Raw genomic sequence first — 23,953 nt, forward strand, 5'->3', positions numbered from 1 at the left:
ATAAAGTCTGCAACACTTACAGCTAGAAAATATAGGAGAACAATAAAATTAGCCAAGTATAACAATAAGGGAGTCTTAAACATCCCCTGCTCACTTTCCAGGGACAACACACACAGAACAGTCAAGGACTACAAAACCAAAAGAAATTTAAATCAATTTAAAATTCAAACAACCTTTTCTCCTGCCTACCAGGGACTCAAGGGACATTAACAGAGACTTGCTCTTCTGCATTGTTTCCTCAGGTTTTCCTTCTTGCTTTCTAAAATTTGTTTATACAAGTAGTGATCTGAAATATTAATGATTTACTCATCTCTCAGATATGGTTTTGCTGCAGCTGGTTTGCAGTAATGCCATACCTTCTCTCTTCACTTCACACTCCACCCCCTTTCCTGCAGGAGATGGAGCTGGAACATGATTTTTAGATCGCTCTCTATTTCATCCTACCTTACCTCATCTCTCATTCATGTGTGATGTACTATCACAACACATAATGTTACTATCAAACAGGCAAGTTAGAGACATCCCACCCATAGCTGCACACTATACTACATAACAATACTGGGTAACACACCAGCAGGTGCACATCTTTTTCCCTGTAAACTGTGTCCTATTTAATAAAAGAAACAAGACACTGTATCCTGTGCTAAGTCCAAATGGTTATTCAAAACTAGCCAGGAGCACCAACACCCCGCACCAGTAGGTATCAATAGCTGGCCTTTTCCAGCATCAGCACAGCCTGCAGTACTCACAAGCACCAGAAGCAGAAATACCACATCTCAGGAAACATATGTTATCCTAAACACACCCGGACAAATGAAGCAAAATTCATTCAACAGTCATTGTAACGGCAGGTTCAGACTTGCTGCTGCAGCTGACTGCCCAGAGGAGATAAGTCAAACAATATGATAAAATGATTTTATTGGCAGTATACAAAATCGTATTTTTGGTTAATATAAAATTGAAGCTCTAGCCCCTTAATTGCAAGTCTGACATATTAGTGCTGAGTCAGTGAATCGCAGTACTTCTTGGTATATGCCTCCAGCAAAAACATGACCCACACTGTATCTGCTTCTAATGTAATCTGTTTCTAACATGGAAGAAGTTCATACTATTAATCATTTGTGTTATCAAAGTATCCAAAAACTACCCAAACCCAGGACATGTATCAGAACAATTTAGGGTGTTTCTCACAGATCCTAACAGCCTTTTCCTCTCTTTAGACATCCTCCCAGATCTACACGTGCCCACTACCTTCTCTCTCAAATTGTCTAATTGATGAATCAAGTTAAACTCAGAGCAAATGTTCTCAACATGTATTTAGCTTCAAGGCTTCTGCTTCTACCTCGGATCCGAGTATTGGCTGTGTGCCCAAACGCATGTCTTTCTTCTAATCCTATCAGTTGGTCTAATAAAAGGTATTACTTCTCCCTACAAACCTTGCTTTGCTGATTCTTCTCCAAGAGATCAAAATGCACTCTGCCTTCAACCAGCTCCAATTCTGACACCAGTACAAGACTCATAGAATGAAAAACCAAGGCATAAGACCCAGATGAGCAAGTTCACTCAATAAATTGGGAGGGTGATGCAGCCAGATAACCTGTGTTGCAATTATATCCTTGATGTCACAGGATTGAGATGCTTTCTGCTAAAGGGGATGCAAACAGCACTGCTCTATGCTCCAGCAACAAGAGAAAGTGACTGCAGTCTGGCTCTTTTAGTAGATAAAGATGCATCACCATAAATGATACCTTTGGTTTCCAAAAATCAATTAGTGCATTGCCTTGGTGACAATTTTTACCTCCATTGCAAGGTGCAAGAACACAGGAATTAGTTTTTTCATTACCATAATACATGGATATGCAATATTTTGTCAGTAGAGTCTCATTTAAGAACAAAACAAAAAAAAAGGCTTTTTTTTTTTTTTTTTCAAACATACACTCTTTTATTGGTATTATATACTTTGGACTCTCTGCAGTGCAACAGCCATAGGCTAGATCTGATAATCCCTTATTTGTACAGCCAGAAAGGGACACATTTTGGTTTATTTCCATAAATATTTCAAAAGCTTTTTCTGGCTGAGAAACAGAAAACCTCTTCAGTGGTTATTTCACTCATAAGAATTTGATTTCTATTGCTTGGATAAAAGAGAAGATGGGGGTTTTGTTGTTTTTGTTTTGTTTTAAACTAATTTCCACATCTTAACAGTGAGAACATATTTTAAAACTTATGAATATGTGAATGTTGTTTTAAATATTGAAAATATGTAAAAAACAGTACATACATAAAATATGACAAAGGAAATTACATTTTGCTAGAACACCATTCTAAATTCTTTCAAAGCACAATGTCTAAGACTTCTGACCAACCACCCAGCCTCTAAATGGCAGATCCTCTGACCATTCTTTTGGTAAGGCCGAAGTGAAAAAAATATCCAGTCACCACCAATAAAATAACTGAACCAGATGCCAACCTTTGGTTAAAAACAGAGATGGAACAAGGGATGAATCATGGGTTCCATCATGGTCAGTGACACCGGCAGTCTGTGCTCATCCTTTTTTTTTTCTCCTTTCTCCCAGAGACTGCACTGACTGCTTTCTAAAGCCTTCCCCCCCCCCCCCCCCCCCCATCCCCTTATACCTATAGACAAATTTCAAAAGAAAGGAAAAGAACAAGGAACAGGAAGCTTCTGAATGAAATAAAGGGAGAAGCAGGTAGAGAACAACAACAAAAAAAAAAACACCATTGAAATTACAGAACGTGAGATTGTCACAAGTGCCTGGATAAAATGACCTCTCTTTCCAATTCTATTCTAACTGCTTTGTAAGGTGCAACAGGTTCCTGTCAAACCATGCCTGCACCAAGGAGCTGTGAGGATTTCTCCCAGTGCCCGAGCACGGCCGCACTGCTGTTGCCAGAGAATAGCCTGGCTATGGCATTGAGACAGAGGGAGAGAAACCAACAAACTGAGAGAAACCTTCCTCCTCTGTGCTGCCCACGCAATAGCAAAGCAACTTGCTTGATTTTTTGGTGTCACAAAACAAAACCCACACGTGAAATTTGCTTCAACAAGACAGCCCATGGACAATGATGGGGACAGGACATAAAGAGACTGTGGAGGCTCCAACACCCCATCAGGATCTCTCTGGTGTTTAGCAACAGGCCCAGTTTCCTATGATGGCCTTGCTTCATTTCCCCGTGGTCGACTCCGCCAACCCAACTACTCTTTCCTTAACCAGATGCCTCAAAAGCATCCGAGGCTTCAACGAAAGCTGCAGCAGCACCGTAGTAACAAGCAGCATCTGCGCTCTTCAGAGGCAGAGTTTTGGAAACGGGCACATTCACATCAAGACATCCTGCAGCTTGTCGTTTCTTTCCTTTCACTTGTAACATTTTTTAAGCTAATTGGCTCCAGAATTTATAATCCTGGTGACAGCAGCCTGGCTATCCAAGGAGGGGAGGGGGGGAAGCAGCTGCCAAGGCTGCCGGCGCCATCTTGTGTCAGCAGCGCCTCAGTGCAGGCGGCCCTGCCTTCCCCTTCCAACACCACAGGCCAGCTTGGGAGGTTTTGTACAGACTACAGAAAAAAAAAAGAAAAAAAAACAGGCATCTGAAAAGGAAGTGCAACTAAACCCACCGAATCTGAAAAGCAGAAAATTAAGCAGACGGGGGGCAGGGGGGAGTTGAAATGCAATTACAGCAGGAAAAAAAAATGCGTTTCACCATTAGCATCCCACAATAAGAAGGTTTGTCAGGCACCGGTTTAGCCTACACATGTTCACATCCGTCAGCATTTCCATGATAAATCCTAATTTTCGCCATTGTTGATCACATTGAACTAAAACTTGGTATGCAAGTTTTTAGCACAGATGCTCAAATAAATTATGCACATTAGTCATTTAACTTTCAGAGCTGCGAAAGAAAGCTGCTTTTTGGTGGTGGTGGGTTTGACTAATTTATGACAAGTTTTTGGGTGCCTTTTTTTTTTTTTTTGCCTTACACAGCTAAAAAAGACAAGGCAGCTATTTATTTTTTTATTTATTTTTGATTAAACTCTTCAAGCTTCATGTCTTTTGTACAAATGATAAAACTTGCATATTAGGAAAAATATTCGTAACTAAAATGCTCTCCCCCCACCAGCAGCATTTCCTCCATTTACCATATAGGACCATGGTCCACACATTGACATACCCATACAAGCAAACACAGAATATTAAAATGAAAACATCAATAACAGCAGTCTGAAGAAGTCATGCAGTAGAGCTGACATGATCCAGAAGAGAAATTGTTAAACAAGCAATTAGCTGCAGAGCTGTACAAAGTTTACATGCAGATACAATCAACTGATTGAGACATCTCAGCCAAGACAGTATTTTTAGACTTAACAGTATTTTGTATAGCATTTGAACAGACCCTACATCACAGCAGCTACAGAAACCTAGAGAATTCACATTTACCCCTGTCAGATACCTCAGTGTATTGTGGCTATTCCCTACTCTCCCCAAAGCATCGGAAAACTATCAATCTGTTTAAAATAAACAATGCCATAAAATACTTTTTTTAAAAATCCAGTCTTTGATATCCCGGTTATTACAGCAATAGGGGATATTCAGGTAAATCAGAAAATTCATTCTGCATTCTGTCACCAATCCCTCTCTGCCTTGACTACTCAAAAAAGCTATAATGCAGTTGTAGCAACAAAATTTGACAGAAAAAACCTGTTACACACAATCTTATTTGTTTGTTGATAACTTGCCAAAAAAACACAAACGGACAGATACTATGATTTCAAAATACTACATGGAAAGAAATAATAATGCACATTATGTGCTTTTAGGAGGGAAAAAAATGGAATAAAATCTTAACAGGTACAGATAGATAGAAATTAATGTATTTCAGTTACCTTAAAAAAAAAATAAGGGGTACAGACTAGACAGGACACACAGACTGGAGATCAGTTTGTTTTTGTTCACACGTTCTTCTGGATCTGAATATGAGAATATGAGAAACTCAGGTCACTGTATTAAACTACTCAAAAGAACCCAAGCAAGCAAATCTTCTCCAGAAACTAAATTTAGACTTCTCAGGCCATATTCATCTACCATGTCCACAGGACTTCTGACTTCAAGACTGATTTTGAAGAGACTGGCAAACTGAAGGGCCTTCCTCTTTTCCAACTCACAAATTTTTCAAGACCTTATTGCCTTTGCAATGAGTCAGAAAAGACAAATCCCTCAGCACTAGAATCTTAAAGTACTGCAATTCCCAAAGCTCTGTACAAAGCACGGTGACAGGATGAATTGAAGACTTCACACAGTACTACTGGCTTCAAAGTAGAGTACTTTTGTAGTGCTGCCTCCTGCATAGCTGGGATTATAATTTCTCCCTTTGTGTTCGCATCACAAATATAACACGGATGTGGGGTATTCATCCTTTGCCCCACCAGCCTCATACAAATCGTTAGTTTGATCATTGCACCTCTCTGCTAAAAAGAATACAAATAATGAAGATGCATAGTAAGTCTTGACTTCAAATTACTTCAATAATTCTAAATATCCACAGTTTCTGAGAAATGTAGACTGGTATTAACATACGTTTATTTCAGCTAGGATTTTAGGAATTTTACTCTCATGTAAGTGAAAGATTTATAGCACAGATGTGCCTCACATAAAAGCAAGGCTAGGCAGGCTCATTAACAAACTTTTACAATGCAGCTCAGTGTTGAAACATGGACTATCTGCTATACAATATACTATTAACAATAGTTTATGCTTTCTATCAAATTAACTGGTTACATTTTACATATTTCTCTGGTCAGATAGTATATACCATTACCTGAACACCCAAGGGAATGTTTAATCAGCATCTCCATAGGAGCACTAGCAAGTAAAAGTCGCCATTCATTCCAGTAATAAAAAGATACACAAACACCAGGGATGCTAGCATAAACACAAAGGGTCAATTACAACCCTGGAGCAAAAGAAAACAAGAACACAAAAGCACAGGAACACAGTTAAATAGCTTTTGCAATTTGTAAGAGTGATCAGAGCACAGAACAGAGGCATTCCACAGGTCTTCCTTGAACATTCTGGTCTCCAAGAAGCAGTCAAATACAAGGGAAGAAACCAGTCTCCACAGAGCTCCAGGCTGAAAATATGGTAAAATTATTGTCATATCTATCCCCTTGAGGCTGTTTTCTCTATGTACTTCCTTTCAGCAGGACAAGAGACTGCTTCCATGAGTTCCAGAACTAAAGCTGCCTGGTTTCCTGGGGACTTCTCTCTCCAACGATGAATACTGACTCCAATACGCTTCCATTTTCCATACCAACAGCATGAAAACAATATCAAAACCCATACTACAAAAGGCCACAAGCCTTTGGAGAATTTAGTACAGCAGAAATTACAGATGATGATGCTGCTGTGGTACAAGAACAGTGCTCACTCACGGTCAGTCTCAAGGCCAAGTGAGGAGGAGCTAAGGACACAATCTCAGACAGGAGCCCTTCTGTCATTGTGATATTTAATAGAGTCTTTTCCTTGCGGGACTCTGATACCCAACAGGGGATGACCTCACATCGCACAAAGATGTCTCTGTTGTAGCTGGATACCTGTTTTCATTAAACTTGGTTAAATTTGTTATTTTTGAGACCTGAAGCATCTGCCAAACTTGACAGAAGACAACTAGCAAGTTCAAAAGTGTAGAGTAGGCACTGACAATCTCATCTACATACACATACAAAGCACAGTAATAAGCCTCACTTCCTCAGGAAATCAGGCTAAAAATGGCACAACCATGAAAAGCAAAGGTCTGGGCAAAATCCCATGTTTTTAGAATTGGAAGCAAAAGTCAATGTCTTGACTAAATTATTTTTTGCCTTCCTATTTTCTACTAGGAACTAACTATTGTACAATGGAACTGAAATCAGAAAAAAATTGTATCTACTAAATTATCATGAATAACCAGATGTTGCCTGGAAGCTTACTATTTGAATATGTTTATTTGGAAAAAGTAGATAGGTCACTTAATGGGACACTATCAACTACTTTCTGGTATAAAAATGCAAGACAGACCAGTTCTGAAGGAAAGAAAAGGCAATACCTATTAGTCATTTCTTTATAATATTTGTCTATAAACGAATGCAGAACCTGCCAGCAGTTAATATTGCCCCGAAGCACTGTGAACAAACATTTGTCTGGTATTAGGTACACTTCCACATATAAATTAGGGTGCAATGTGTCATATAGTTGCATAAGAGAGAAAAAAAATCTCTACTTTGTCCTATATTAGACATTAAGTGCTTCTTTTGATCACAAAATAACTCATAAAGCCTATCAAAAAACAGCACTTCTCTCTCTGCCAGATAAAAGACATTTCACTGTAATTAAACTTCTGTCCAACTTTCCAGAAGATTACGGGAGGAAGTCTGACAGGCTCTATTTATATTTGTGACTGACGCTCCTTGGGACAACCAAGGAAAAGAAGATGGGCAATGGATTTACAACACTTCTGAGCTAACAGCACTTACAGAGATAGATGGCTCCATTCTTATTATTACTCACTCATTGTGTGTGTGTTTTGTGTTTGTTTTTTTTTTTTTTCTTGGAAAAAATCCCCGCTGCCTCACTCAGAAACATTTTCCGTTCAGTTTGCAATCTATGTTCCACAGCCTTCAATGGTTCAGGTTTTTATTTCATTTGTAAGTGATAATACACACAGCAGGCTGTTTGGTAAGTCAGCTTTATGCTATTTATATGAATAAAGGTGTAAACAGTCATATCTCTTAAGAGAAATCTGTGAGCACTTGGAGGAGGAAAATTCCTTTCAAACACATTCTAACTATCTCTTTTCACATACAAAACTATATGTCAAAACTCATGGCTGGGTTTCTGATGCTAGGTGACAGGAATAAACTATCAGTTGTAAGATCCCAACATTAGCATCAAAGATTTATTGCTTCTCTCTCTTCCTTCAGGTGTCCTTTATTCTGTTCAAGGTACTAACTTCACATTTCCTTGTGTTTGACTTTTACAAGATACCGTAGTGGTCTAACATCAGTATTACCCACAAACAACAAGAACAAAAGCAAAAAATAAATTATCACTTTTGGAAAGACCATAAGTAGCCAAAGAGCACATTTTCATGGCTTGCCTTTCAGAGTTGAATCAAAGATCCAGCTGTAAGCAGTGTCATTCCTTCATGGTTAGCTGCTTCAGAGGACAACACTGATGAGAAATAAGCTTTCACTACATTTCAAATTCTAGAATGCTTTGCCATGATCATTTTAAGAAGTCCTTCCACAGACACACACACAGAGATAGGATAGATAAATATGCAAGTTTTCCTGTTTCAATAAAAGTTTGTGCAGCTACCACATCATTTTTTAAGACAAACACTTACAAACCTCTTGGCCAGCGCTTCATATTACAAGCTACAACTACTGTCTCTCCCTGAAAAAAATATTTCAATGCCTATAATGTTTACTCTCTCTCTCTGGAGGGGAAATGTGCTTAAAATAATGATTTACATGGTTAAACTGACCCATTATTTAAACACCTTTCCTTTATTGCCTTCTTCTAAGCAGAAGAGTAGGTATGCCTCATGCTACCAAAGCAGCCCAAAGCAATCTCCTCTTGAGCCTTTAAGGAATTGTTACCTGTGTCCTACAGAGCTCCAGGACACTTCCCGCTGTTCCTACTAAAAGCGTAATTTCCTCTATTTACACAACTTGCAGCAGTACGCTCCAAAACAGCTGTGAGGGTCCACCTCACGTTATTAATGGCATCTCAGGGACATTACTCAGCAATAGTGAAGTTGTGAAGAGGAAGGTGAGCTGCTGCTATTTACGTCTTCAGTGAAAGGGTGACCCTCTCCTCCATCCCCACGGAAGGTTTTCCTCCCTACACAAAAAGCTGCATGCTCCAAGGGGTTCTACACAATTCAAGCATGAAGCACTCACTGTTAAAATAAATCTATTTAGACTCACTGTTCAGAAAATTCAGTGCTGTGGCACTGTCTGAAAGCATCCTGAGTAATACAGCAAATCTGGTAGGCACCATCATTTGATCTCCGGGAGGCCGTGAGACACTGCCACTTGCACAGGTTACACAAACAGATATCAACACAAAAGGCTGACTTGTCATGATGAAGCCTTTTTGGGGTGCAATTACCTTCTACTGCTTTTTTAATAACAGAAACTGCACTACATAATAGATAGTAGCAACAGGAAAGCAGCTCAAGACCGGAAGTATGAGACAAAACAAATTTAGCCTGTTTAGTGAAGCCACGTGCCATCCAGAAAACATTGCTGGCAGTGCGACTGCATGCCATAACCTTCCACTCTAGACCACCTGAAGTACGCTGCGGAGCAGCTGAGCCACACATCTGTCTCTAGTTCTGGAGCAACGGAGGGGAGCTTATCTAGCAAACCAGTCCCTTGTGCCATCTTTTGCACATCTGGCTTGTTTTCTGAAGTCAACTCCCACCCATGTTTGGCTACAGTAGCCATGAACTCCAGCCTCACAACCAAGCATCTCCTCTCACCAAACAGAAATGAGCGCTGCTCACCAGGCTGTGATGTGGACAGGAGCTGGCAAACACCTACCACAGCCACTGAACAATGCAGGCAAGGTACCAGAACTGGGAATAAAAATGAAGTAAGACGACTACAGTGGAAAGGCAGAAAGAATACTCAGCTTGCAAAAAGCCTTCCAGGTCCTCTTCCACTTGTGTTTAAAAGCTCACTGATAACCAGAAGTAAATTCAGTGCACACAGACTCAATACCAGCCGTCTGGGAAGAGGGTTGTATGACCAGCAAGTGAGGCTGCTGACTAATAAAGCCATGGAAACCCTGTCCTTGCCCTGTGCTGGTACTCAAAAGGGGAGCAGCAAAGGCAGACTGAACTGTCCCTTAACTGTCTTTAACATCACAATCGCATATTTTCTACTAAACACTGAATTTTGCACTGTAGCAACCTAGAACTATCTGTGATTCACACTTCATTGCCAAAAACTAAACTCAGATGCCAGCTTCTGATAATATTTCCTTAAGTAGCTACCAAGCCATTAATTTTAATGGAAAAAAAAATAAAGCTTATTAGGATAAGCAAAGTTTATTTGCCATGGTCCTGCACTCAGCTCTTTACACACATAACCAGCAGCTATTTATAAAGTCACACTTAGCATCATCAGGACTGAAGATGTAACAGATTTGAACTAAGGGCTAAAGGAGCTGTAGCTAAGACAATAGAAAGGCGAATAACTGCTGGGCTCAATCACTAGAGGGAGTTATGATCACACACTAAGTTACTGTAATACCCAGACCATTCGGAACGCAATTAAGAAACAAATAAAAGAAGACCATCAGCTGAATCTGGATGTCATTCAAGGGAAAACAGAAAATTAGATTTGGTTCTTTAACAAGGTTTTATTTCCAAAGACACGAGATCTTCTCCTGGGAACTTTCAAATCATCTGTAATGAAAGGTTTTTTAAAAAAAAAAAAAGTATCTTATTGCCTACATTTTAAGACAGAATAAGGTAAGTGACAGAAGAAAGCTGAAATTATCACTTTTGGAAATGACACGCAGTGTTTCATCAGGAAAACGTTAAAATTTTAATTTAAGCAGCTTTACAGCCCATTTCACCTAAAATCAAAAAGTAATCTTAATCATGTTTTTATTTTTAAACTAAATTGGCACGATTACATCCATTATGAACAGGCACTACCAAAAGGCTGCTTTTTCAACAGATGATTCCCTTTGGCCATTAATAAATTTAGAAAAAGCATTTCTCTGACAGGCTGTGAGAAGACAATTGCGGAGGGAGGGAGGAAGGGAGGGAGATCTGTAACTCAAACATTACCACAATTCTTTTATTTGATCATTTAAGAGTTTGAGGGGGGTAGCTTGGTATATTTTTTAATATATGAAGTGCCTTTTTTTAAAAAAAAGTATTTCCCTCCCCCCCCCTTAAACTTCTTAGCAGAAACCACAAAACAATCCGGCTGGCTGCACTCAGGGGAGCTTATACTTGGCTAACAATTTTACAACTGACTAAACACTCCTGTTAATAGCAGCAGCTCACACAAAGCTTTTAACACCCAGCTTGAATTCTGCCCATCATTAGGAAGGCGGAGTCCATAACACGATCATCTCTTGAGCCAAAATCTACCACATACCTCAGGAGACACATTAGCAAATGCAGCCCAAGACAAATAAAAGCACTTGTCCACTGCTCAATTACACAGAATTTGAATGCTTTACATTCAACACATTTACAGAGAAGGTGGAAATTCTCCACACTTCTGTTGCTTAGACAAGGCAGCTAACACCTTGGCAATGGAAACAGCCCAGGAACCTTTTTGAAAGACAAAGGTATTGTTTATAAACAGGAACAGCCGACAGGTTCCTAACACGAGGAAATAAAACTGTGGAAAGCAACACATGCACCGAGGATAAGAAGCATCCCAGTGTGCTATCTGGCACACTAAGGAAGCGTGTTAAGAAATGCTGTGTAACCAATGCACTCTGGAAAGTAAAGCTCTGGCAGACAAATTCATTTCCCTTAGGAGATGCTCAATTGCACACCAGGGCAAAGGCTTAGCCACCCTGTAGTTTCCCACACATATCCCTGCTCTATAAACCAACTGCTCCTCCCATAGTCTTGCACTGCTTTGCCACCAAAACTATAAACATGGTTTTCCACCCCAAGATCATTACTTTGCACATTTTGCTGTGACATCCTCTTCCAGATGTGGTGGTCTGAGAAAGCTTCTTACTTCTCCTTACAAACACTTCAGCTCATAAAGTGAAGCTGGATAAACTCACCACATCCTCCCACAGTTCATCTTTTGCTTCCTGCAAGGATTTAAGCAAGCAGAAAACTCTTAATGTGGGAAAGAACGATGGCATAGAAAGCACTTAAGAACAGCAGAGAAATCCAGACAGCCATCCTCATAGGCTGCAGTTGTTGTTCTCTTTCTACATGCTTCAATGTCTTCAGCGTCTTGCTACCCAACAGCCACTGTTACCACTTACCTGTTTGTGACGGTGGAGTTCTGCTCCTTCAGCACAAGCTCCCTTTGCTGCAGGGCCACAATTTGCCTTGAGAGATCATCAGGTGTCCTACACAATTAAAACAAAATAGAAACTTTTAACAAAAATACTTGTAGAAAGACTATGTTCCATATACAATCATAAAAAAGTCTCACAAAAAAAAAAAAAAACAGATAAAGCAATTGCATCAGTCCAAAACTGCTCCAATTCCCTAAAACAATACAGAGTTGCATCCTCTTCAGAATTCTTAAAAGCCTACTTAATTAAAGCCATTGCTGTATGCTGTAATCATCGTCTACCTCGCAGCACCTCACCTCTGTTCACTTCAACCCACAAACCAACTCTAAAGCCACGGAGTCAGCAAGACCAAGAAAATTCTTCAAACCAAAAGGTCTGCGTAAAACCTACACCAGGTGAGCAGAGAGCTTACCACCTGAATGCATACACATTTTCTCTTAACCATACATAAGAATTTGTTCGCCAAGCAGGGTTCCCACGCATTTCCCAGTGTGCTGACCTCCACGTTAGCACTGACTACAGGGCCAAGTATGATGCAAGCCACAGCTCCCCATAGCCCAGGAGCAAGCAAAATCCACCACTTTATTGTAATCTCAGCTCTGAAGGGCTCAATCTAACACTAAATTTGGTTTTGAAGTTAGAAGACTTGGGTTCTTTCTACTGGCACATAAATGGAGAACTAAATGATAGCATATGCCAGGAAGTGGAAGACAGTTGGTTCTGCTTGTTCCACAAGGTCTGCAGGAGAAAAAGAATAACAGTAAAAATGCCTTACAAGAAAAGTCTATAAAGCTATAACCTGATTTAAGCATAGGTTCAGTAGCTTCTATCTGCAAGAAGACCTCTGACTCAGATTTATTTTTTTGCATAAATTAAGGAAACAGATGTTGTCTTTTGACCCTCATTTCTAACCAGAAAATCTAGAAATGAGGAAAGGATAAAGGCAGCTGTCTTAGTGTTGATAAGAAAAAAAGGTTTGTATTTCCCTTTCCACTTCAACCTCTTCCACCTGCTAGTCACCAGAAACTTAAAAAAAAAAATACAAACAAAACACCAACCAGACAGAATGAACTGGGCATGCTTGGTCTGTTTGGCACAAAGAAGCTGTAAGCAGACATGCTGATTTCAATATGAACAATCTTTGTAGAGTTTAATGCCAAATCAACAAGGCTCTGAAAAATACAATTCTAAGCATCTCAAAATTCACCCAAAATAGCAGATTTATCACATGGATAATATCAGGCACCTCTTTTTTGCCATGTTGAATGCTTTCCCCCAGCACAAGTGTTTGGTCCTTGCATCAATGAAATAGCTGCACAAATTTGTAAATGGCCAGACCAGTATATTTGCCTCGATATTATTCTCATGTTCCCAGAAATTCGTACCATAATGTATTAGGACTCAGACAGAGAACTGAAATTAATCCAGTAGTAAAATGAGATGGTATTATAAAAGCCACAGATTTCTAGTAATGGTAGCTACTGACAGATTTCCAATAAAAAAAATCATCCTCAGCTGTTAGGCAATTCAAATCAACAACCAGCCTCTAATCTCAGTTTCAGCAACTGGCAGCGGTAGGTTTGTACTTATTTCTGGAGGATGTTTTAATGGCATTAGATGCCTTTTTTTTTTTTTTTGGCACAGATATAACAGAAAACAAAGACAATGGGCATTAATTCCCTCTAAAAAATTAATTTTGTAAAACTAAACTATGTGACATGACAAGGCACAGACATCCCTTGCATGCAGTGTTACTGAACACCTTTACTGAGGGGTTTCAAAACCTGTTTCTGAGGTCCACTTCCCATCCTGGTCACACACAGTTTGGCAAAAGCCAGGTTTACCCAGTTCCAAGCACAGGAATGACACTGCATGCACAACGAAATTAAATCAGATGAGCTTTCCATTTGAAGAGAGTTTGTCAAACTCCCAAATACCATCCAGCCTTTGGTGCTGTAAACAGCCCTCTCATTTCACAAGTTTCTGAACACAATGACACATTAAGAGAGAAATTTGTCAGCATCCCAACATACACTTAACGTGTGCTGGCCTCAGGAGTCTGTCTGATGGGCTAGCTGAGTATAATTTTTGTTAAAGCTCCAGCCATTCCCTATCAAACAGTTGGTACCTTGATGAGTATTAAAAAGTCAAGAAGTCAGCTTTAAGAGAGCCTGACAACACAACTTACCAGCACCACTATGTGGGGGCAGTTTGAAACCCTGCCCTCACATAAATGTATCCAGGACCCCCTTTGGGAAAGCTGCAAACCCAGTTTGCACCAGCCATGCAAAATCCAGGGTAGAAAACTACACACTCACTTGATGGCAAGATTCAGGAGCAGCCTGAACGTTGTGCTACACAATTATAAAGGCAACACGATGAACAAATGACAAAATAGGTTTGCAAACAGTGAACATAGATTTTACCCCTGACTTCAGTTCCATACCCAGAAGCCAAAACATATTTCCTCTGTCCCACCATCCCAGCCTGACATCATACTTCTTTTGACAATAACATTCAAGCAAAATCCAAAACCAAACAAATGTGAGCATTTAAGACTAATCTGGAAACAAAGGTGTTTTGTGGGTTTTTTTGGTCTTATATGTTCAAATTAGTCCAGCAAAGCTTAGCAGCAGAGTAAGGCAGTGGAGGTACAGAATTGCTGTTTAGCAAAGCTCTTTGACTTCCTTTGAAGTGCAGATAATTTGAAAAAGAGCAATTTGAGAACAAGAAAAACCTGAAACTGTTCAAATGAAGTGAAAAATTAACTTAATGGAATATGTCCAAGTCACTTGTCTTCACTAAAGGATGTTCAAGCCCCCACTGGCATACTTTTTCATTTTAAACATGGAAAATGGCTTATGTAATATTTTTCTTATGCACACAACCAGCATTTTATTGACACTTGCTATAAAGCTCTGTTGAGCTGTATTAGTTAAGGACCAATTACCATTGCATTATCAACTCTGACAGTTGTTCACTGAGAATGAGCTGTTGAGGTAACATGAAACCATGACGCAGATGAAAAAGTAAAAATTGTATTATTTTTTTAATTTATAATTTATTAGAATGTCAGCTTCTTATTGCTTCTGTGAAGTGCTTCAAACTTCACAGCAAAGGAATAGATTTGATTATAGATAGATATCAGACATTAAATTTTAACCGTGGAAGTACGAGACAGAAGTAAAACTAAATTGAAAAACCAGCCCATATACAACTTTTTTCAGGGGACTAAGTTCTCCATTTTTGTTGTTGTTTTTTTATAAACTTAAATTTGTTTGGAGCTTCAGAACTAATAATGCATACTAAATTACTCAGAATACCTATTTTCAGAAGTCTCTTGAATTTGCAATTCTCTATATAGTTTTAATTCGGTATGAAATGACACACAGTGTCTCAACTAAGTCATATTAAACCAAAATGGAACATCCCAGATTTTTGGCACCGCATTTTAGATGGATCCATAAACTTTTACACCCAAGCACAATTAACTAATAAAGTCCAGAGACAGAAGTCTTTGCTAAAAAGTGACTAAAGAGAATCAGGCACACAAAGTGAGAGCACACCTGCTTCTTTATCTTCAATCCAAAATAAATTCCTTTTTTTAAAAAAATAAAGACATTCTCCTAAAAGTACAGAATCTGGATTTTGTTCCTTATATGCTTTTATACATAAAAAACACAGCAAGATTTTGAAGGTTTCCTCTCCCCAAAAGAACCTTCTCAATTTTTAAAGAACAACTTCAGCTGCTCCTTCAGCAGGACGACAACAGCATCTGAAGAACAAACACAGAACAATAACATGACAACAACAGAAGAATTCTGAAAACACAACTTAGTTATTTTAAATATTTCTGTGTGATTAAAAAGGCTTTGAATATCTCCACCAGTCTGTTCCTGCATGTTTGAAGTGAGTCTCCCAAAGAGTCTTGCTGTATATGTGAGCTCTGCAACTGCTATAACTCCTGTATCTCCGATTTACAGCATCCCTGCTCATTTCTTTAGCTTCACCAGGAATTCCAGAAGTAGCACAGTTCCTGTGATGACTTGCCTTTCAAGAAAGTGCAGCAAACAACGATAATCATACCAGTAGAATCATAGAATATCCTGAGTTGGAAGGGACCCTTAAGGATCATCAAGTCCAACTCTTGACACCGCACAGGTCTACCCAAAAGTTCAGACCATGTGACTAAGTGCACAGTCCAATCTCTTCTTAAATTCAGACAGTACATATAGAGCTCCCAAAATACAGCAGCACAAAGTCCTTAAATTTAATTTGGTCAAACTAAGGCAAAGTTTCTATCAGAAAACTAACCTCACAACACGTCCCTCTCCTCAAACATTTGTCACCTTACTGGTACCATACCTTAGCTCCTCTTCATCGGAGTAAAGGAAAATACTGCCACTAAGATCTGGTGCTCTAAGCGTTAAGTTTCACAATAATACTTCCTTGGCCAAAAAGCCCTATCGAGCTCCAACCAAAGCAGTTACACCTATTTGTTAATTTTTTAATGCCCACATTCTCCCTTTCTATTGCAAACTGTATTATACTAAACCATATGGTAAGGAATCTGCTACACATATTGTTCACAAAAATAAATGAATTTTCAAAATTTCCTAGGCAATTAGGACACAGTTTGTTGTAACACTTTGATTAAAATGTGTTGAAGAGCAATCATTTGCCTTTATTCATTCAAATTATGGTGCCAAGAGCTGTCAAAAAAAAAAAAAAAAAAAAAAAGACTAGGGTATACCTTACAGTTTCCCCCAAAAATTGCATGCTTAATAATTTTATCTCAAAAACAAAGCAAATGGAAGAGATCTGAAGCATAAATGGAAGCAATAATTCCCTTCATTTAGAAAAATAAACTTTGTATTTGAACAACTTAAGAAGAACTAACAAGAACAACTTATTTGTAAAACAGCATTGAGCGTTTTGAAACTGCCTTGACAATTCCAGAGACAGTTAATTGACATCTCTTTTGAAATAGCTGCAAAATTAGCAATTAATCTAATCACCTCATAACTTGAATGGAAAAAGGGGAGAAAAAGCTCTTGATTCCAGTCAATATGCTTCCATGGGTTTTAATTAAAAAGGTTTTTTTCCCACTCAAAGTTATTGATATGGCATCACAACTACTGATCCTTCAAGTTTCATTTCTGCTTTAGAAATATATTTAAGAGCTCAAAAAGATCAAATCGACCTCACTTTTGGGAGAGGGAGAAAAAAAGCACCTTATCATTTGGCTGTCATTTTAACATTTCAGACTTCTTTCTCATTCCTACCGCTGCTCTAATAGCGAGCACAGAACACATCACTGAAACCTGGTAAGCATACACCTTGCGTAATTGAATGTGGCCTTGCATGTGAGGGGCCTTAACAGGCCTCAGGGAGAAGGAATATTACACGGAGTAGTATCAAACCTGTTGATTTGAGAGTTAAGATAGCTCCAGTTTGCTGCCTTTTTTTTTTTTTTCCTTCATCCAGATGCCAGGTCCTTGCATACTGAACCACACAGCCTGCAATGTAGAGGTCTGAGAGAGGTCACGGTGAAAGAAAAGCAATTTTCTAGAGTTTGATTAAAACGCATTACGGCATAAGGCAAGTTGCCTTTTTCCTTAGAACACAGCAAATCCAGAGAGTGTTGCCTTTCCAAATGGGACCCAGCTCACACAAATCATCACTGGAGGCTCCTCTTCTCCGGTTCCAATTCAGGGAGAGCAGCGGAGTAAATCTAATTGCCTGCTACCACCGAAGCAGCAGTCACTGGTTTTGCTTGGTTCATTTTCTGCCACTGAAGTTCTGAATCAGCTTGCTGAAATTACACCTTTCAACAAGAAGCTGTTAACCGGCTCAGCTGTCTTCTCATCAAAACATATCCTCAAGCTCTCGCTGAGCTTGCAGTGAGCGATGCAGTCTGCAGGTAACAGCAGCCACCTGGGTAAAGCTACAGGGGGGCTCCAGTGTGAGCCACACGACTGTCAGCCTGGCTCTCAAAAACAGGTGAGAAGTCAGAGGCTAGCTTTGTTAGAAGAGACTCAGTGTCATGTCATTGTTTTTTGGGGGATGGATGAGTAATTGTATGCTAACTTGCAGATTTCTGTCAAGACCAACCTTCATTAAGAGTCAAAACTAACCTAAATGTTAAATAAAAAAAAAGATGTACTGCCTAAGAGGAAAGTACATAAGTAACAAGGGAAACACAGACTGAACTAGACAAATAGAATAAACTCTGTTGAGCTCTTACTAATGACAAGTGTATCTCCATACGAGTTCGGTTTGTACTGGTACTGACCATGGGGACACCCTTCAGCTGCTCTGGCATTTCAGCACAAAGCTGACCAATTGCTGTGACTGGAGCAAAACTTGCTTTGCTCTCCACTCTGTTCAGCTGCCATTCTTTACAAGTACTTTTTTTGCACAGAAGCTAATGATTTGTAGCCTAAATAATGAATAAGAGCTGTATCGACTCAAACTCTTACTTATGCTTGACATTTCTGAAGCAATCAAAGCATACTTTGTCTGGTCCTGTTCTCGACTCTCTCCTAAGTCAAAACTAAAAAAAAAATCTTTCTGATGTTATGATACAGATGAAATCAATTCCTCCTTGGAGCATCCATTGCTATGCCTTATCCCAAAGGAAAAAAGGGACAATAGTCCACATATTTCAATCATGCCATAACACAAAAGAATTTTAATTAGGCTTAAATGCAATTGCACAAAATGAAGCAATTTATAAGGCCAACAATAAGCCATTTAATAATAACTCAAGAAACATAGAGCTTATTTGCAAAGCTGTTAAATATTTTGTATCCTATGTTTTTCCAGTATAGGAAAACAAACAGTTCTTAAGGTCTTCCCTTTTACCTTTTGTAGGTTACCAGGGAAGCATAACAAACCTATTGTACTTACTAATCTATAAGAGCCTGTGTCTTTGAAGTTCTTTCAAACCATTGTTTGGTGTGATGAGAGGAAAATCCCTGGTCTCCATCAACAAAGAATTCCCAAACCAGCAGCAGCATCTTCTCCAAGTCAGACAGCGCTGTCCAAGGCTCTCTTCTCCATCTCACTCTTCTCTATGTTTGATCACATCTCCTCACTATACCACCTCTTATTAAACAAAACCCAAAAGCCCTACATTAAAGGGGGCAATCTATAGGTGTTTTACTGTTTCATTCACAAGGCCAATTATACCCTTGTACTACTTGAGACTCTCAAGATCATTTCTATGGATAACAGTTATTATTGCTTAACTTTTCTCCCCAAAACGAACACAGATTAAACATCAAACAGCAAGAAAAAAAAACATGAAACTTCTAAAGCACAGTTTAGGTATATACTGTCAGTAGCACAGAAGCAGTCAAGTTCGGAGTGATCATAAAGGATTTTCAGAAGTGGCTGTTGCTGCTCTCATACCACAGCAGATATCAGCATCATCTTTGCAATTAAATGGTTTTTCTCAATTTGCAATTTAATTTATTAAATGTAATTACATATTAATGATGATGCTGAAAAGCAATTTCTGTAGCGTATAATTTTGAACCTATTGCCCTTAAGATTTCAAACAAACTGTAAATACATTTAATAACGTAATGTTTATTTTAGTACAGAAGCAAAAGCTATTTTAATTTTCTTACCCATCGTGTACTTAATTTGAGAAAAAATGGGTAAAACAAAAATAATGTGATGAAATACACAAAATGACTTAATTTAGGAAGCCATAACTAAGGTATATTTCCCTGTAGTTTCCATTTGTCAATTGAACTGGAACAAATGGAGGATAGTATGAACTGTTTGCTGGGGGGAGGAATAAGGCTTCATAAGACAAGGGGAATGTCAGGCCAAGAACAGAATTAGAATAAATAATTTGTATTCTTTTCCAACTACATGTGCATCCTAAGATTTTCAAGATATCTGGATAATTTTAAGTAGCCATATGCAAAAAAAAAAATCTGAAAAACAGAATGAAATATGATGATAGGCTCATTGGAAATGAATTCTGAATATGGAGATGCAGTATATTTTAGAGAGATAACATGCAATTGAGGATCATTAGAAACCTCCAAGAAGATTCCAGGCCAACTGCTGGGATTACAGGAGGCTGGGAAAGTGTCCTGACAGCCTAACTAAAAGCAATAAATGGAATTTCCAAAGGGCCAGGCAGGGACATGACACAGACACTCTTTCTAAAGTTCATGTCAGTGGAAAAAAGCTAGTTCAGAAACTTGCTCCTCACCAAGCTGGGGGCCAGTAGGGATGGCTGGTTCCAATGGAAGGGTCTCAGCTAGAAACTAACTCCTCAGCCTTCAAATTAGTTAGAAACGTTTATGCAAAAACAGATTGTGTCAGAAGTTCTCACATACTTCTGTTGAATCTCTGCTAGGCCTAGCATGCCAAGTTATTGCCAAGGCATTTGTAGACAGTTGGACCAGCTGAGAAATCCCAGGCAACAGAGCTTCTTTTCAAGGAGGAAAGAAAATACACATATCAAACATACCCTTCTGACATAACTTCCATGTATATGGAAGTTAACAACATGAAGATATTTTTATAGATAACCAGGGCTTCTCTCCGATAGCAAAAGGAAAGAAATACTGTACCTAGGACTGGGTACTGACAATGTGTATTTGACTGCTTTAACAGATACCACTAAATTGACGGTCTTCTTTTGACACTTCTCTGAAATATCCTTGCAGAATACTAATTCATGTAAGAAATTCTCCAATTGTTTTCAACAACTTTATTGCTCAGTATTTCCCAGACCCTCATCAGCTGCAAATATGAGACAGCAGTGACACAAAATCCCTCACGTTGAGGAAGAGGAGATACTCGTTATGACTGCCTACTAGTCCTTGTGACAGCCTAGGCTGTGTTTTCAGCTCCATTTTATATCAGTGGGATTTGACATCCCATATATTATTTTCATTTACATCTGATTACAATCACATACCTCTTCCGTCTCACAGCAGGAATACCATTTTAAACTGCAACTTTAAACCACAGTAAGTTATTTTAACTTTTTTTTTTCTTTTAATATCATCCAATAATATCAGTCAGGTGAATTTATGGTGACAGTTTTAGAAAGAATGAAGAACATACTGCTTAGATGTTCAGCTGGAGTGTTATTCTTTTAGACAGAAAACTAAGGTTAAACCTATTGCTTCGATTAATTAAAAACTACCCAAACCTCGAGCAAACATTTTTTCAAAGCTTTTCACAGCAGATGTCTCACCTCTGGCAGAAGCAGAGAGTGAAACAACCTGGTTTCAGCAAGCTTGTGATGTTAAAAAAACATTACTGAAGAACAGAAAACACACGGCTTATAAATTACTATATTTATCACAAGAAGAATCAATAGTGGAAGAAGAAAATGCTCAGGGAAGGTGCTTGCATTGTCAGTAGCAGCATATTGCTGCAAGTTATTTGTATAAACATGGTATAAAAGGCATCAGCTACCACTAAGGCTCCATTCATGGTGGATATATCACACATAATATACAAGTTCGGAGAAATGTAGATTCCTACTCTCCAAAACAGACCAAAGGAAGGCCTAAAGTTTAGATCTAAGACACAAAGTTTAAGCAATCTGACTCAAGACACCCCTGAAAAAAAAAATACATCTCTAATTCAGTCACAATAAAGGAAAATTTAACCCCCTGTTAACTTCAAATGATCAACCACAAGAGCTGTACCCTAAAACTTTGGTTAAACTCAAAGCAGCCATGCATCAGTATGCAATGCTATTTTGATGAGTGCCATACTAATAAGTTAATCCTGAGACACGAGTTTAAATCCTAGCTTTTTGCTAAGCCTAGCCTCACGTTCAACTATGGCATCATTCCCAGTGCCTCCCATCAAGTTTTCACCCCTCAGAGCCTGCTGCTCAGGTACCAGTGTTACCAACCCCATAAGCATGTGAGCTCACGGTCTGTAACCCCTAGCATCCATCTCAGGCCTCCTCGCTTAATGAAGCACAGCCCTCACCCAGCTGTCCACAAGCCAGCAAGTGAGCTTAACTTCAGGAAAATGAATTACATGCGTCCCCAGACACATGTAAATAAAATGAAGAAATTTCAGATTTACAGTGCTGCCTTCAAACCCTCTCCCCCAGCTCAGGGAGGATTAAAAAGGACTTCAAAGAAGCCTGAGTTCCAATTAAAACAGTGTGACCACCCCAGGGACGTAAAAATATTCCTCTGATTAGTGAGATGCGCTCTTTGAACTGTTTAGCTAAAAAAAGCTTTCAGAACTTTAAACAAATGCAGTAATTCTCTCTCATACTTTTTTTTTTTTTTGAAAGTTTCTAAAAAATTTAACATTCAAAGTGAAGGACAAACAACGTTTTAGACCAAAAGTTTTATGGAAGTTCACCCATACATCAGCTCCAGACAGCTAATGCAAACATGAGACTTACCAAGACCTAAACAGCAAGGTCCCAGTGCAAACCAGTTGCCACAAGTCATTGGAACAGAAGAGCACCAGTGACACTGTCGCTACAGAGGAATTAAGCAATGATTGAAGTAAAAACAAACAAACAAAAACATAAACAACTCTCACTATGCTTCACATTAAAAAAATAAAAACAACATGCCTTTCCATCAAATCTGCATTCCCCAAAAACTGAGTTGAATTACATACTCTGAAAGTTTTAGCTCCAAGAAGAATGATGACCACAAGAACAAATGCTGGGAAAATAACCCTCAAACATACCAAAGCAGTCAGCACTAAGTGGATATAATAAACCTGCTTGTGAAAGCCAAACCCCAATCACCACCAGCCATAAATAATGAATAATTCATGTCAGAAGGAAATAGAAGCAGACTTAAAGACTCGTTCATAGAAAGTGGAACTGCTGTAGTGTAATCGCATTAAAGATGTAAACAGAGGCATTTCAGCAATTACTGCTCTCCTTTTGCCAGCTCACTCTCACAAACCAGGACTTGAGCTCAGCTGCCTGCATCAGGCACAGGATTCGGGGCAGCCAAAAGCAATTATGATTTCCCTGTGTCTTCGCCACAGGCTCCTGCGACGAGGATTAAGATAACGACTGGACTGGTTTCACAGGCACCGACACCATCCTGGCTTACTGCTGTCGTAAAGTTTTAGTCACTTTTAATGCCTGAGGCTACGAGGGGAAGCACTAATAAAATTAAATGATAAACAGTTTCTAAAAGGTGAAATGCATTCACAGAAGAGAGCTACCTATTCTCTCCATAAGGAGAAACAATCTAACATCCCATCATCTAACTTCTGCATCCTTCCTTGCATGTATGTATGTTTAATTAAGATCTCACTTCATCATGCTGTACAATACCACATATGAGACTATCACAGCCAGTTACTTTTTCTTTAGCAAATGGGCATTACAGAACCAACCAGCTAACAATAAAAGTTAAAAATCACTGAGGTCTTCTTAATGCCTACCCCTCTGAAGATCTCTCCCCTAACTCTACCTGGACGTGCAGCTTCCAGGTCCTGCTCATTGCTGGCATGACTGCAGGTTGTACAACAGCTCCGTGCTCCAAGGCAGATGAGATATTCCTAACTCCTCAGATTCCTCTCCAGCTTGTTTGGGAAGATCATAAAATGGCTCAGGTTGGAAGGAACCTTAAAGATCATCTAGTTCCAACCTCCCTGCCACAGGCAGAAATACTGCAAAGCACCTATAGCCAGTCTAAATGGGAGTTCTATTTATATTTATTATATTTATATCAGTAAATTATATAGATCTGATAATAAGTGTCTACTTTGAACAAGAGATGAAATGAACAAACAAATGAAAGCAGCAGCCATTAAGCCACAAAACTTAAAGCCACTGTTGCAAAGCTGCCTCAGTTAGCTTCTTTCTCCCTAAGCTTTTCTGAATTCTCAAGTTTTTGTTT

At 39.0% G+C, this 23,953-nt stretch overlaps 1 protein-coding gene across 3 annotated transcripts in view; it reads right to left on the reverse strand.

Annotated features, from left to right (window-relative positions):
* MAD1L1 (mitotic arrest deficient 1 like 1) overlaps nucleotides 1-23,953 on the reverse strand; it is a 346,583-nt gene that overhangs the window by 296,753 nt on the left and 25,877 nt on the right. For all 3 annotated transcript variants that reach the window (XM_068699483.1, XM_068699481.1, XM_068699482.1), the window contains exon 10: nucleotides 12,036-12,122. In XM_068699483.1, the coding sequence (XP_068555584.1) occupies nucleotides 12,036-12,122 (87 nt within the window). The remainder of the gene's footprint in view (nucleotides 1-12,035; nucleotides 12,123-23,953) is intronic.

Source organism: Anas acuta, chromosome 15 (assembly GCF_963932015.1).
Source record: "Anas acuta chromosome 15, bAnaAcu1.1, whole genome shotgun sequence".
In the NCBI taxonomy this organism is placed as follows: Eukaryota; Metazoa; Chordata; class Aves; order Anseriformes; family Anatidae; genus Anas; species Anas acuta.